Source organism: Zosterops lateralis (genome assembly GCF_965231275.1).
Source record: "Zosterops lateralis genome assembly, chromosome: 6".
NCBI classification, from domain to species: Eukaryota; Metazoa; Chordata; class Aves; order Passeriformes; family Zosteropidae; genus Zosterops; species Zosterops lateralis.
The window spans coordinates 17,199,188-17,215,481 of record NC_139761.1 but is presented as its reverse complement, the minus strand read 5'-3'; the positions used below and the strand labels follow the sequence as shown (position 1 = coordinate 17,215,481).

Genomic DNA, 16,294 nt, shown 5'->3' with positions numbered 1-16,294 from the left:
GTTTTCCATCTTAGTGTCAAAATCTGTTCACAGCAACAATACAACAGCAGCAGAGAGAGATCCCCATGAAAATCAAGCAACTGTGCCTACAGAGAGACATTATCCAATTGTTTATGGCATCAAAGCAACCTCCCTTTTCTACACTACAGTTTGAAACCTGGTAATCAGAAGATAGTGAAGACCAGTCCCTGTTCCAGTCCCCTCTCCTCAGGTCAGTCCCTGGGTTGTGTTTGTCTGCTTCAATGCAGTCCAAATGCCTGTGCAGCCCAGGCTGCTGCACTGCTACTGCATCAGAACACCAGGCTGAAAGACGCAGCAGAGTGCTGAGCTGTGCCTTGCAAATGACCCTTTTTCACCAAGCCAGTGAACACCAAGGAATCATGAAGTTGAGGTAAAGCATTATTTTCCCATGTTTTACCTGGCACTGGAAGACTTCTCTATAGTATTTAAGTGACTTGAAAAAACAGGTTTGCAAGTCAAGAAACCTTTAAGGTGGGTTTGTAGTACACACCCAACCAGATGATAACAGAGTCAATACTAAGCACGATGAAGCCTCCATGCTCTTCTGGAGAGAATCTGCTTTGGGAGCAAAGTGTAGCATAAATTTACCAGCACAGTGCTGTGCCATCTCAGTAAGATTATGGCTCAATGAGGGGTTTTCACTGGTAGGAATGCTTTAAGAAAGCCCTTGTCGTTGACAAGCCCCAATACCTTAAAACACTCCCACAACAAATCACCAAGATCACACTTTCAGCACAACTACACAAGTGTCTTCAGCAGCACAACTAAGAGGGCACTTTGCTATTCTACAAGGGCAGCAAGAGCATCTTAAAATGAAAGAAAAAACCAAAAAAAGCCACACCAAAAATCCCCCAACAAACCTCCAAATCAAAGCTCAAAAAGCAACCCTCTACTGAACAACTAGGTGGTACTGCTCCAGGGGTCTTCAAAGCTCAACACAAACCAAACTCCTACAGCTCTTGTTGCACGTAATTACAAAATACAGAGCTCACCAATACAAATTGCCCCATTTTCAAAGTGGAGTTTTGATAGTGATATCCCCAGGGTGACAGAAAAGACCAGCTCTAGCACTTCCAGGGAAAATTTCCAGCTTCTTTTTCCCTCCAAATCTGACCAAGTCTACTTCTATATATGAAGGCACAAGCAGCAAAATGTATTTAATAACCAAAAGATCTACATCGCTTTAGCTATATAACTGACTGTGACTCTTAAACTATCATGGAATAAATGTGTTTGTATAAAGCCTTCCTTTTACATTATATTATACTTGCAAGTTGCAAAATAAAAGCTGGCTACTCCAGAAGCTTTATTTGTTATTAATTCCCTTAAGTTTCAAAAATTATTTCATTCTAATTAATTGTTTTATTTATTTTTTTAATCTCATGAGAAAAATGGTCTTTTTCAGCTTTCATATGCAAAACAGCTAAAGAGAGAACAATTTTTTTATATAGAAAAGGAACTCCAATTAATAGAGCTCTTAAATACTTGGGGAGCTGCTAAGAATTTTGCCATTGATCAGACAGCTGCCTGAAAAAACCTGCCTTTTCAGGAAAGTTACATAATCAAAAGTAACCCAATTCCTTTTTGTTTGTATTTTTTTTTCTGCTTATCCAGATTAAACATAAAATTTAATGAAACCCAAATGATGTCAAATTCATTAAATTTACATTCCTTCTTCATATACCTTTACTGGAACCTGCATCCTGCACTGCCATCAGTTATGAATTCCCAATGTTCCATGGACATTTGAAAGTGCTGTTACACTTCTAATAACCCAACCTTCAGTATCTGCATTACTACACAATTTATTTTTCCAAATTCCATATATTCTGTCTTAAAAAACACCATGCTCACCACCATCACACTAGACTAAGCCACAGAATTATACACACTTCTTAACACTGGAATGGAAGTGTAAAAAAGAGAGTCTGTTCTGAACATCTTAGTTTTCAAAATAATCTTAGGAAGTTCTCTACCAAGCCTGTAACCATGGCTTGAACAGAATTTCTTTTGGAAGGATATATAATGGAATTGTGATAAAAATAGTTACAGAAAAAAAGCAGTGAGAGGCGTAGAGCTCTGCAATATTTATATCACCCAGGCAGACAACACAGAGAACCATCAGTGAGGTTAAAAACTGCAGCTCAGAGAACAACTGAAAACAGCAGTCAGGTATAAGGGGCCATAAGAAACAAATGCAAAATCCCACCAGCTGCATAAAATTGGACACTGACTACTATCTTTAAAAGTGGGCAGAATGATAAATTACAGTTATTCTACTTTTACAAATAAAGTCCATGTAGTCCTGATTCTAATACCAAAAATGTGTCATACAAGCTAATGAAAGGAAAATTGAACAAGTGCACGCATGCTGCAGCAAGCCAAGAAAGAAATACATTTACAATTGTATTAGCAAGACCCACTGGCTGTGCTATCTTGGATGCTTTAAGAGCAGAGCAATAAAAAATTACCATACATAACTGCACCGTTCATATGAGCTGACAGAGTGCGCACTGGCAATTAACAGGAGGGGATTGCCAACCAAGTACAAATGAGTCAGGATGAAAAGAAAGAAAGATCTTTTATAAAGCTCTGATCCACACTCATATCTGAGATGGCCAACCTCTTCAGTCATTTGCCTTTCACAAAGGAATAAAGGACCTTAACACATGGAGGTGGAAACCACGCTCCCTTGTAAACAGATACCACAGGTGTATGTGACAATCCAAGTAACTCCACTCTACAGAGAGCTGGGCTGCAGCCCCACCCATGCTCCTCTTCTGGTATCCCCAAGTTATTCATCAACAAAATGAACTTCCCTAGTGTGTTTGCTACTCAAACCGCTGGTACAAACCTACTTCAGACTAGTTGTCTCAGGCAATTCTCCTATCACCATTCTCTTGAGAATTTGCCCTTTTGTAATGAAAATAGGTCACCTGCCCTAAAACAGTATATTTTGTCCCTAAGTGCAAGAGAGAATAGCTTCCCTGGCAGCCAGGCTGTCTTTTTGACATAAAAAGTACATTGCAGTATATACACATATCTGTGCACTGAAACCCCTGGAGATTTGCACATTTATTACTAAAACCATATGCAGTCATAGGGAAAAAAAGCCTCAGACAAAAAATAGGGAACCTTACCTAGAACAACATGAAAACCACCAAACTGGATGAAACCCACAGCTTGTTTAGTCCACAGGGTTTCTATGACCAAAGACGAGTTTTTCACAGAAAGTGGAAGAGCAACATAATATAGCACAGTAAATTCGTGCTTGCTTCTACAGCCCATGTGGACCTGAACTACTGGAGAGATTGATTTAAACCTAAAACACCCACAAGGACTAGAATCTTCTTCCCGATGCACTTGTATTAGCTGTGGACATAGTAATTAAACAAAATTCCACTTTTTGTGGGATTACCACTTAATCATTAGCCTCAACATTCTCCTGTGGTAACCACTAAGGTTCCACTACGTAATTTACCAGCCTGCCTCCCTAAGCCTCCCATCCCCATTTTTTAAATCAGTAGCAAAAAAAGAAAACAAACAAACAAACAAAAATACCCGAAAACAAAATCCCCCCAAACAACAAAGAGGAAAATGCTGCATTTTACAAACAGATTCACAATTCAGAAACAGCACAAATGCCACCAATGAGTACCACACACATACGTACTGGTCTCAAGGACCCTTGGAACAGAAAGAAAGCCAGCAAGAGTTTTCTTGAAATCTATCTAAAACATGGCCCCTGAATTCTTACTTTTTTGCTGTAACAAAGCTGCCTGACAGAACTATGGGGTTTCCAAAATAAAGTCAAAACATCTGAGAAAAAAATACACTACAGATAATCAAATATAACATCCAGAGTTTCATCAGAGCTTTACTGAAAAAGAACAAGAAGTGCAAGTGCTGAGTACTTCTGTTGAGCAAGGGGAAAGGGGAACAACCATTTTATCAAGACACTGTAGCACGGGACACAGTGGACAGGCAAAGAGACCTACCTCTCCCCCTCCATTCTTTTACTCCAGGACAAACAGGTGGTGAGGAAAACAATCTGTATTCCCAGGCACAGAGAACTTTGAGGAGAACAGAAATTTCTCTACTAAGGACTCTGCAAAACACCTCCAAAACCCAGTGTTTATATAAGTACTTTATTCTGATTAAACAAGCAGCTTGATTTTTCCAAGTCAAAATTCAAAATGTAAGTGTAAAGGAGTTTTTGTATTAAGAAAGATTCTATGCTTTTTGTTCCAAAAGTTCAGACATTTGTCACCTTCTGTTATGACCTGAGGAGAAGATGGGACACCTGCAATCAGTTCCTACAGCTGTTGGACTCAGGCGGACTATCCCAAGTCTGCCTGATCTCTTCCCTCAGCCAAGGCCTTTGAAGCTGTGTGCAAAACTGACATTATCGAAGAAAAATTACATATGGAACAAACTGGTTACACAAATATTGGGAGTTCTGCATAAACTACAATAGCTGCCTCACATTTTAAACATGTTTTCTATTCCCTAAAATACATTAAAATAGTAGGTGAAATGATGAAAGGTCCACACAGGCTTTTGTTTAAGAGAGAGCTGCAATTCTTGAAAAATAGTCAATGCCCCTTAAGTTGAGTTTAAACAAATATTAAATAAACAATAAAGAGTTAAATTTAGAAATGCCTTAAAATCATAAGCATTACAAGTAAAGCCATCCCTTTCTTACCTACTGTTTGAAAGTTTCAAGTTACCACTATATTTTTTACTAATAGTTTATCACTATTAGCATAACATTAGAAACTGTTTTGTGAACATCAGTCCTGCAACAGAACTACAAGTAATGTGACTTTCCCTGTCAATTTTTCTTTATATAAACACCAAAGGAAAGAAAAGCCCAGCAACTAATACAGAAGTGAAAAAAATCTAAAAGAAAAAGCAAGAGCATAATTAAAACCAAGTTTAAAAATTTAACTTGAGTTATGGAAATACAAAAGGATCTTTTCTTAATCTAATAACAGCAAGATGTGGCACACTATGATACTATTTGTGGCTTCCCAAGCTTCATGAGTCTGTTTTCAAATTCAGAAGTCAGATGATTTCCATGGTTGAAATATTATATGATTAACAAACGTGATGCTCATGTTGACCACTGTTCATTGCACAAACACTCTTCCCTGAGTCTGAATTTTCAAGTACTAAAACTTCAGTGAACCACTAAAACTTCAGTTACTGAACACTGCACAGGCCACCCCATCTGCACAACTGCTGCAGTTGTCACAGTGATGCGATGGCTGTCAATTGGATGAAGGGTGACAGATCCACTCACACTGCCCAGGGACCAAAGGTGAGGTGTCCTTCACACCCTCTGGTTTTCACTGCACCACACAGCTCACACACTGTGCAACCCTGCCCTCCCTGCCCCAGCACACACTCCTGGGACAGCAAGGAAGAGGGATGAGGAGCTGCATAAAAACAGTCTCAGAAGCACAGCACCCACGGGCTTCAGGTTCTGCAGTCAGCAACTCACAGCTCTGTCAATGAGGCCACTCTAAAAATTTTCATATGGAAACAGCCAGGCCTACAGAGGGTTTTACAAACAAAGTAACAAAAATTTCAAAACACATCCTTATACTTTCTTTTTCCCATGAACTTAGTGGAAATATCTACGGTACCATTCCAAGTTATCTTTGGAATAAGGCTATATTTATCTACAGAAGGCACAAAGGAGGGGAAAAGAGCCTAGGAAGCCAAGTAATTGGAAAGACTGTTCAACAAATGGAACTATGAAAAATAACAACATAAAGCAAGGAGCTGTGTTTGCCTGGCATCTAGAGAAAGATGACAGACTAAAGACCCTGCTTTACCAGAAGTCTACACACACGCAAACAAAATAAAGACTCAAACAAATCTTCTTGTATTTGGCAAATAGAAAACATGACATTTCTTCTTTTAGGGGGTATGAATGAGAAAGAATTGAAAACATTTCAGCTGAGAAGGCTCAGAAGCGTGTCACTAATTTTGATAGGAATGAAGATATGATCAGAGGGTTATTTGTATTTCTATCAGATGTTCCTGCATGTAACTATTATGTTAAAGAGATCACATTCAGACTTTCTGCTTTTCTTTTTCTGTCCAGGATCTGTGGCCACCTTTCCAAATTTATCTTTCCTCCCTACACATTCTTCATAAGGTAAGGTGTAAAAAAGAGGGAAAAAAAAAAAGCCTTTTAAAAGGTAAGAAGAGTTGATCTGTTTTGTTTCCTTTTGTTTCCTGAAACTACGTTCAGTGGGATCACAAAAGTCTAATGGTTAGAGAACTCACAAGAATATGTTAAACACCAAGTCCTGGACTGGCAAATCCTCAAGTATTTATGCACTTACCAGCGCATTCACTCAAGCAAAAATTCTCTTTGCTATTAATACCTGACACCAAATGAAACCAGTATTAACTTACTTGTCAGGAAACAGAAATAAAGTAGCGTAATCCCGAAGTATACATGCTCTTCAAATTAAGGCATGTGATGGTGGCGGAGGGTACACTTCAGAAAAACTTGTATTCTCTGTGATCTCACAAACTACAAAACTATGAAAACAGCAAAACAAAAATTCCCCAAAGACTCTACCTTAACTCCACACAAAGAGAAGGAAACTCATTCTGACTCTGTATAGGAAGTAAAATAGTTAGATCATTCTTGATAAAGTGGTTGTAACATGCACAGAAATTACTATCAGACTACCCTATGATCAGCTTCATTTCCTATCAAAAGCAAAAACACTAACAAAGAATTAAATCCATGCGACCAGACTGCAAAGGACAACCAAATCACATCTTTTTTATGCTCCTTCTTGCAGTGAGACACCCTGCAAATTCTTTTAGTGAATGGGAAAAGGTTGTTTCACCAGCTTCCCCAAATGGCCACAGATCATTTCTGATCTCAACTTACAAAGTACACAGGTAGGAAGGGTGCTTATAATTTGCCTAATGTGATAACCTACAACTTCAATGCAAGTTAAGCTTCAATATACAACTGCAAAATGTGGAAGCTGTGATAGCAAAATCAAAACCTGCAAATATCTGAAGGAGTTGTTCCAGTGGTTTCCTCAGCAGCTGATCTATAACAGCCTCCTCCCTCTTAGGAACAAATGTCCATTTCACATCCCTGAAACAGCTTCCAAGTTCCCCATCCTAAGGGGGCTGTGTGCAGTCTGGATCCCGACAGCACACACAGCAGTCCATGGCAGCTGGAGGCTGCAGCAGCGCACAGGGACCTGCGGTGTGGGTCCAGCGAGGCCCCCGACAGGCACCGCCACTCACTGGGAGCTCCCACTGCAGGGCTGCACTGCACGTGCCAGGGCTCCCACTGTGAGCTGAAAGCACAAAGCCAGGCAGTGAGCGGTAAGACTGTGCTTTCAGTCTTAAAACAGATAAACATAAATGTAAGCATGCCCAGTCCACCTCTCCTGCCATTTACCACGGGGCTCAGTGGTGGCCATCACTTTCTCACAGTGATTTGTGAAACATGGATTTTCAGGAACAAAACTTTAGTCGCCATGTTTCATAAATCTTTCTCTGTGTCTCTACGAATAAATTTCAAAAATTAGACAAGGGTTCATAACCACAAAGTCTCTTTTTCTAATCTCAAACTTGGGATAAAGAACATTCTTAACAGAAAGAGGTATCAAAGGACAAGACAATGGAGAAGTGATGAATGTTTAAGGATCTCATGGCTTTTATTGGGAATCCAACAGTAGCAAAAGGAAATGCCATAAACAGACACTAAATTCAATAAAACAGATACCACTCCAAATTTTTCAAATCCCAAGCTAGCAATGTTTCATACAACGTGGTCCAGCAGGCCCTCTGTGATCCACTGGCCTGCCTCTGTAACCTACACTTCAACAACAGAAGTCGAATGGAAAACCAAATGACAAAGCCACGCACACTCAAATGAAATACTGTTCTAGGAAGTGACTCCACACAAGCAGCAGAGGTGGTTTTCTGCTGACTCCTTGCAGGGCCTGTTTCTCCTCCATCACTAAGGCTGCAGCACTGTCTGGGAGCCGGGCAGGACAGCAGGGTGGCTCTGCACACCCGCTCCGCAGCCAACGGCAGATGCCACGTACACCAAATGCACTACAACCACCAAAACTGTGCTGCACGTTTGTTTTTGTCACAGTTTCCTGTTGGCTCCAGTCCTGCAAGACTCAAATCCTCTCTACAGAGGGCAGCCTGTCTGAAATGTGGTGATAAATGCCAGAAGATGTATTTTTCTGATACAAATGCTATGATGTGCACAGGTGGACTCCAGGTCCAAAGCCAAGCACCAATTTAGTTCAGGTCTGTCCAGGGTCTCAAACCTTCCTGAGGCAGAACCAAGTTCACCCAAGAAGCTATTCCAAAGGGAAGGAGCAACCAACAAGGAACCCAACAAAGCCTTTAAGAACGGTAGTCTGGGGCAGCTCAAGAAATAAACACCTCCTTAGTTTCTGTCCTGGGCCTGTTAGCAATTCCATCACTTACAGGACAGATCTGTCAACATTTGACACTACTCTAACAAACTACAGTTAGGAAAATACACTGAAAAAATGAAAAGCCATGAAATAATTATTCCCAAGTCTATAAAGCAAATACTCCTGGGTAGCCACCCAAATTTTAAAATATTTTTTATTACTTTGTGAAAACAATAATTTCTTTAATTTTAGATTACATTTCCTGATAGTTTTCAACAGTACAAAGAATAACACAATTGAGAAATAGCTCCATGTAATATACACAGGAAAAAATCCATTTCAAGACCTCCTCCAAGCACTACTAGAAGAGAAAATCCCACCTACACTTCAGTTGGAGTCAGAAAACTGGAAATAAAACCCATAGATTAAGTATCAGGGCACTGACTTGTACAGTTCCTTAACCAAGTGTGTGTCTATAAATATATTTCAAATTTTCTATTGCCAACATAATTGCAAAATATAAGAAGAAACACATTAGTCTAACATACCTGTTTTTTCACACTAAGAAGAGCTTTTCCTTTGTAATGAGGTGTACCAGTGCAAGTTCACTCTTGAAACTCATCATAAATGACACACTTCATGACATATGCTTCAATTAGAAGAACCAGATAAAAACTCAAGGGGTTTTGTTTGTTTGTTGTGAGTATTGTTAAGAACATACATCCAAGCCAATTAAAATTAAGTAATTCACCTTGTGATATGCTACTTCTTTTCTTCTTACAGCTTAGAGATAAACTTTGCCCTGAATTGGAGCAGCAATTCAGACAACTGCAGTCTGAAATTCCTTCTTATGTACGAACACAGCAAGGTTGCCTCTTCCCCCAAAATGTCTTCCTTACATGGAACCCAATGTAGTCCAAATATCGTGGCTCAAGTCATTTTTATCTCAAACAATACTGGTATAACACTGACTCAGCCATCCAAATGTGTGGGTTCACATCATTAAACTCCTTCATAAAAGGTCCACCCCACCATGTTTATGCAGGATGCTCTACTGAAGTGATGAAATTGAATTATCTGATGTAATTAACTCAGTTCAGGAAAAGGAGAATTTGTGTATTCAGTGATCATCTTGCTTGCCATATTTTTACAATGCATTCTCCACTCTGTGCTCAGTTCAACCCTAAGCTGCTTATGCAGATACGGAACAGAACACGCGATTCATCTGTGCATCTCTATTATTTTAAAATATCTGATAAAAACAAGGAATAGGTCAATTTGCCCCTGTGGAATTTAACCAACTGACCCTTATAAACCCTGCTGCTAGAGACAGGAATAATATTGGGAAATTATCTGGTTCCAGATATATTTAATTAATATCAAGCGACATAGCTTCTCTTGGTTGTGGACCTCCACTACATAAGAGGGACAGCAAAATCTCTGCCACCCAAGGATTTTTTCTAGATGTACTGTCTTCACCATAAGAAAAATTCCCCTTGGAATTTGTTACTATGACAATGTATTGCTCTGGAGATCTGACTATGGTGGAGGGGATTTACATTTTCTACTCTTACTGAAGTGTTTGTACACATGAGAAAGCAAGCACTTACACATGGGATTACTGTTCTTTTCCAAATGTACAGGGAATATTCAACTTGTTGAGAATATATTGGAAATATATTCAGAAAATTACCATGTAACTGCCAATCCAGAATTAATTCAAAAGTCACTGATACCCTAGACCAGCTTCATGTTGCTGTTTCACTAGTCATTAGTAGCAGAATGAATAAATATTTTAGAATACTATGGGGATATTAAGTTTTATTTAACAGTGGAAGTGCTGATAGATAGCCAACTAAGAGCAACAGTGAGACCACAATTTCTTCATATAAAACCTGGCCTCTGGTGTATTTGCAAGACATTTGCTCCTGCCAGCAACATCTGCCACCAAACTGCACAGTGGTTCTGGCAAACCCAGCCCACTGAGTCAACACTCACCTCGGCCATAAAAAAAATTGGTAGATCCTCTGGCTTTCAACTGCATGTGTAAGCTGGATTTTTGTTTTTGTTTGTGGGGATTAGAAGGGATCAAAATCCCTCAATTTCTACGTCAGATGTACATTACAGCTCTACTCAATATGAGAATTTATCAATAAATCTGTATGAACATAATTAAAATACTCTTTAAAAGGCAGCAGTAACAATACAGGAAGGGCCAGGAAACGTGTTTTGTTCAAATTGTACAAATTACAGTTTTAAACCATCATCAAAATCATTTCTCTGTTCTCCTGCAGAGCACAGTAGTGGGGGCACTTCCACGGGCAGTACCAGGACCGGTGTATCCCAGCACGGCACGGAACAGCCGGGCTGCGCCGCCTCGGGACCCTGCGGCCTCAGCGCTCCCTGATTTCCAAAGGAAAATCCAGGGGGCAGGGGAATCCCCGGCCCGCGGGGCGATCCCCGACACGGCAGCGGGCCCAGGGTCCATTCCCGGGGCCGCGTTACCGCGGCAACCACAGGGCCGGGCCCGCGGGCCCCAGAGGCAGCGCCGCCCGCCCCGCCCGCCCCGCGTTGCCGGGAGACGCCCCGTCGCCACGGCGACCATCACGCCGCCCTCCCCGGCCGCCGGCCCCGCCGCTAACGCGGAAAAATAATAAAAACCGCCTCAGCCGCCTCGAGAGCCGTCAGCTCAGCGCTCAGTCCCGCCGGCGGGCCCTGCTGCGGCTGGCTCAGCACACCTTCCCCGTCCTGAGGGGGCTGGGCCAGCACGGGCCGTGAACCGCATTCCTGGCCCTTATTAGCATCGAGGAGAAAGCGGTTCTGCCAGACCTCAGCCTGCTTTCCCGCCTGGTGGATGGCAGCCATAGATGACGTCTCTTTTTTAACCGGTAGTAAGTGAAGGCCAGATCAAAAAACGCAAAACGAACATAAAACCCCCACCCCATGTCTGTTTCACTGAAGCAAAGGAGAAAATCCAGGGTAGTCCTGAAGGCCACCACGGCCACCAATCCATCACCAAGGGCCGGTCAAGCCACCTGGGCAGCGGCTCACCTGGGGGACATCTCACGGCTCCACAGGCAACACCGACCTTCAGCTCTCCCAGGAAAAGACCGAGCCCATCTCCTCTGAGTGAGTGAGTGAGGGAATTGTGCCTTCACCAAAGCGGGCACTTCAGAGATCTCCATTTGCTTATCTGCTCTTTAATTTCAGGCATTCCGCTGCCAAGTGGCCACTGCAGGAAGCCTGCAGGCTCTGCTGGGGGAAGGTGCTGATGCCAGAGGGGGCACGAGCAGGTAAAAGGTGTCCTGGACACACCAAACAAGGCCAGGCATGGCTGGCACTCCCGGGCTTTCTGCACCAGCACATTCCAAACTGCATTGCCTGATTACATTTAGTGTCTTACTCAAGAATCATACACAACACAGCAGGAAAATCATTTAGAGTTGTAAAATGCATCTAGTTCTTACCTTTGATATGCCTGAGGAGATGTGGGAGGTGTATTGAACACATGCGAATATGGGTGATAGGGTGTCTTTTTCAAAGCCTGAATAAGATTTTGTCTATATTCTGGGTCTATACACCACAAGGACCCCTTTCCAATACTCTGCAAAGAGAAAAGAATTAAAAAAAAAAAATCAAATATTTGATCTAACGGCACAGCCTTATTTATTTAGCAGTTTTTGTCAGGAAAAGCAGTGGGTTTGGGTTTTTTGTCTGATAGAAGTGAAGAATCGTTGCTTGCCAGAGATTATTGCTCCATTAATAATGTATTATGACTGTATGAATTAAATCACAATTCTGAGGGAAAAAAATGTAAGAACGAATGTTTGGTTGCTCTTTTCCCCCTTTCTCTTGTTACTAGTTAATATGGTTTAATAATATCTGGCAATTTTCTAGACACTCCGTATTGGAAAAATAAGCTACAGTTAACTGTCAAACAGAAACTTTGAAGAAAAGTATCTTGGTTTTGGAAGTGGTTTTCTTTTCCTTTCGGTGTTATACAAACAGAAACAAGGCTAAAAAGGAGGGGGTTAAACACCCTAGCAACTGTTTTAAAAATAAAAGGACTTAATCCTCCAACCCACATGACATCAATGCCATTATACTACAAGAGGAAATTAATCATCTTTTCTCCCCAGAGGGGGAAAAAAAATACCCAAAAAACCCAAAACAAACCAACGAACCAAAAAAAAAAAAAAAAAAAAAAAAAAAAAAAAAAAAAAAAACACCAAAAAAAAAAACCACAAAAGCCCAGAGTACAATCAGAGTATAACCATTTAAGGGTGTTGTGAAATTGTGATCGGCTAAAACAACAGTTACTGTAATTACCCTTTCTGGACACAAGGAACAACACAAGCAGTCAATCTGTAAGACAAAGATTACACTAAAATTCAGTGTTTATTCTCCAGTTACAAGCAGTGCAATTTCATTTCTTGTCTCAATCCCATCAGAGGTCAGTTGGAGGATATTTTGGATTTTTTTGTGTGAGTTCTCAATATGAACAAATATGAAAACTTCGCCTCAGCTTCACTATGAAATGACAGTTCAGGAGCAGTCTTGCTCTGCTTGAACATACATAAAAACAAACACCAATCCTAACTGTTGACTGAATTCCACTGGCAGGCTTTCAAGGCATCATGGTAAGATTTTTTGGTAAATGTTGATGTTTTCTGGAACAGGTGGGGGAGGCTGCGTTACTGCCTCTGGCTGCTTTTCAACCCAGGACCATCCCTTTTGTCTGCTTCAACTTCTATCAGTGAAACAAAGCTCTCAGTTAACGTGTTAAAGAACAAGCCCACACAGACACACACAGCATCACATCAGAAGAGGGATATTATTTTCTTAAACCATATAGGAGACCAAAACTGAAGACACTTGTTGCCTTTTGAAAACTTGTATCTTTGCTCTACCACCTCCTAAGTGCTCCTCTGCCCCATGGACAGCCTTAGCATACACAGTGCAGCATGCAAAGTGCTTACTGAGAGCAAATCTGCACTAAAGTCTCCTCCCCAAAAACAAATGAAAAAGAAAAGTCTTCCCTGATGTCACTGGATGGCTGCGGGTGCGCCTAGAAAGTTTCCAGTGCCATGTGAGACTTGGCTTGAAAGAAAAGGAGAGCAGCCAGCACAACCCACAGGAGCTGTGAGAGTTTTCTGTCAGAAAGAAGAACAGCTGCATTCTGCTCTGGTGGAACAGGAGCATGGGCTCAAGGTGCTTCAGGATGGCTTCCAGGGTTCAAGCCCATCCATCCTTTTACTGCCCTACCAGGAGGCCACAGAAGAATCTAAGGGGAGACATCTTCCAGCTCTTGAAGTGAAGCAAGGCCCTGATATGGCCAAAAAGCCCAAGACTGCAGGGGCTAGAGAGAGAGCAAGCAAGACTCTTTGGCTCTCATCTCAGCAAGGCACTACAGCCAGTGACTGAGAGATCTGCCCTCAGCTGTGGAAGCTGTGCACCACACTTCTGAAACCAGTCTGCAATAACGAGGTTGTTACACTTAGCCCCTTTAAATATGGGACAATGAGCCAGACACATGATAAGCCCAGTAAGTGATTTTTAGGCAAAGGACAGAGTCAAAAATAGAATCCAAACATCCCAAATTCCACTTCTATGCTCTATCCAAGACCCAGATTAAGAACATAAAATTTCCTTTTAAGCAAGCAATGAACAAAACTAGGAACATTTTTCAGGAGAAAATCTTTGCTGGATTCCTTACTTCTTACAGCATGGGATAAGCTTATAAAAAAAGCTACACTTAAATACCATCTACCTTATTTGTACTTACTGGAACACAACATATTGTTTTCAAACTTCTCTGTTTTTTCATTTACTTCCAAGACAGACTTCTCATCTACCTGGAGGAGATCACTCCCCAAAACCCATCAGTTAGTTAAAGCTGAGGGCCTTACAATACGAAGTCACTACTGAAGAGTGACTTCAAAACCTTTCATTACTGTTAAGATAAATTTGTGTGGCTTGCCCATATTGCTGCAAAAGCCAGAAATAATCTCACTGAAAAACAGGAACTCTCACAAAAAATATTGAGAAGTACTCCTTGTTAAAAAAAACCACAACACTGGGAAGGCAGATTTGCTATATTTACACTGCAACTGAGCTAACTTATAATTTACCAGCAAAAACAAACGTAATTTAAGGCAAAACTCACCAACTTTGCAATGTTCTCTTTTAAGACAGTTATTTTTGTTTTTCCACAGTCACATAACAGAGCATGAATAAAAAGGAAAACTGAAGTGACATCTGGTTAAGAAACCTTCTTGACTGTTGGGAGGTGTGAAGAGCTTCGTTAACTGTTCAGATGTGCCATCAGTCTTCCCATATACAGAGCAATCACGGGAAAGGAAATCACTGGAGCTCAGATCCGTTGGTTAGTGATTAATTTCCATCTTATGACACTTGGCGTGCTGCTTCACTACCTCCTCCAAGCCAAAAGTCAATAGTGACTCCAATCAAAAACCAGCAAGGAAAGGTTGAAGAAAAAAAACAAAACAAAACAAAACAAAACAAAAGCCCACCACAACAAAACCACACCTCTGGATTACATTTGTCTCCCAGGCAACAAGTGACTGAGGAGTGGATAACAGCCCCCTGATCTCCTCAGCACTTGGAGTGCTTTCAGACCTCCCAGGACCAGACACAGCCACCTCCTTCCTTCCAAACACAGGTTACAGCTTCTGCATTGACTCCCGGTTACAGTGATTAAAAAATGGGGAATGTCACTACAAGTCCTCTTCATGTGGTCCAAGAGTCAACTATAGTTGAGGATAAACTATTTCAGAGGTGCTAATGGGGAGAGAGAGAAACATATAGTTACCTCATGAAAGTTTATGACTGACTACCTTATTTTTAAAAAATCCTGATTATCTTTTATATGGAGAAATTGCTACTCCTTTTTATGTCACTTAATATATATGCAGACTGCACAATATTGTGTACTAACTCCCAATTTATAAATAAATTTGCTCTCTCATATCTCAAATATCCAATTCCGATTCTCTCCCAGCCACTAAAGTCAGTGTATTGCCATGAAAAGGTACATGATACACTCAACGTTCACTTGTTTTTTCTTCCAATGGACTGCATATAAAAGTTTTTAAATACTACTTTACAAAAGCTATTAGTATTAGGTTTGGTAATTTCTTATTAGAATTGAAAAAAGATTGAAATTTTAAAATAATTAAAATGCTGCTTGTCAGCTCTTTCCGTTGTTATAGCTGGGAATTAATAGCATTATCCACTAGTAAAACTCCTCATTATAAAGATTTTGCCTGCATACACCTTGCACCTAACTGCCTGGCCTCACGTATCAGCCACTGCCTGCCCAAAGCTCAACTAAAACAACTGTCTGTTGAGCTCTTTCCAAAACCAGTGGCTGGGAAAAAATACACAACCCATTATATTGAGTTCGCATGGCCAGATTTTGGTACTGCAGGGGCTACATCCATCTATATAAAAATTCCAGATAGTGTTTATTTGAAAAACTTTGTTCCCTGGTTATTTTAGCACAGACTTGAAACGTGTTAGGAATGCAACCTTTTCACAGAGTTGTTCTTTTCACTGCCATAAAAACAAGTCTGGCCAAAACAAAGCTTTGAAGAGAGTGGATACAGAAATCACTAAACATGGACTCAGGGAGATGCTGGCATTTCCAAATTTTCCCTTTTGAAGCTCTGGTAACACAATCACTTTGAATCTGCACCAGGGAGGAGCAGCTCCTGGTACCCATATCTCTCACAGCAGCATCACCACCAAAATGGTCCCCAAGGGAACAGAACCCTAAGGGGAATCTGCCAAAAGGAATATTTTTTCCCTCCATGATGCCTTGC

The 16,294-nt window shown here is 40.9% G+C and overlaps 1 protein-coding gene across 6 annotated transcripts in view; it reads right to left on the bottom strand.

Moving 5' to 3' along the window:
• FOXN3 (forkhead box N3) overlaps positions 1–16,294 on the bottom strand; it is a 199,328-nt gene that overhangs the window by 84,655 nt on the left and 98,379 nt on the right. For all 6 annotated transcript variants that reach the window (XM_083864082.1, XM_083864086.1, XM_083864087.1 and 3 more), the window contains one exon: positions 11,918–12,054. In XM_083864082.1, the coding sequence (XP_083720208.1) occupies positions 11,918–12,054 (137 nt within the window). The remainder of the gene's footprint in view (positions 1–11,917; positions 12,055–16,294) is intronic.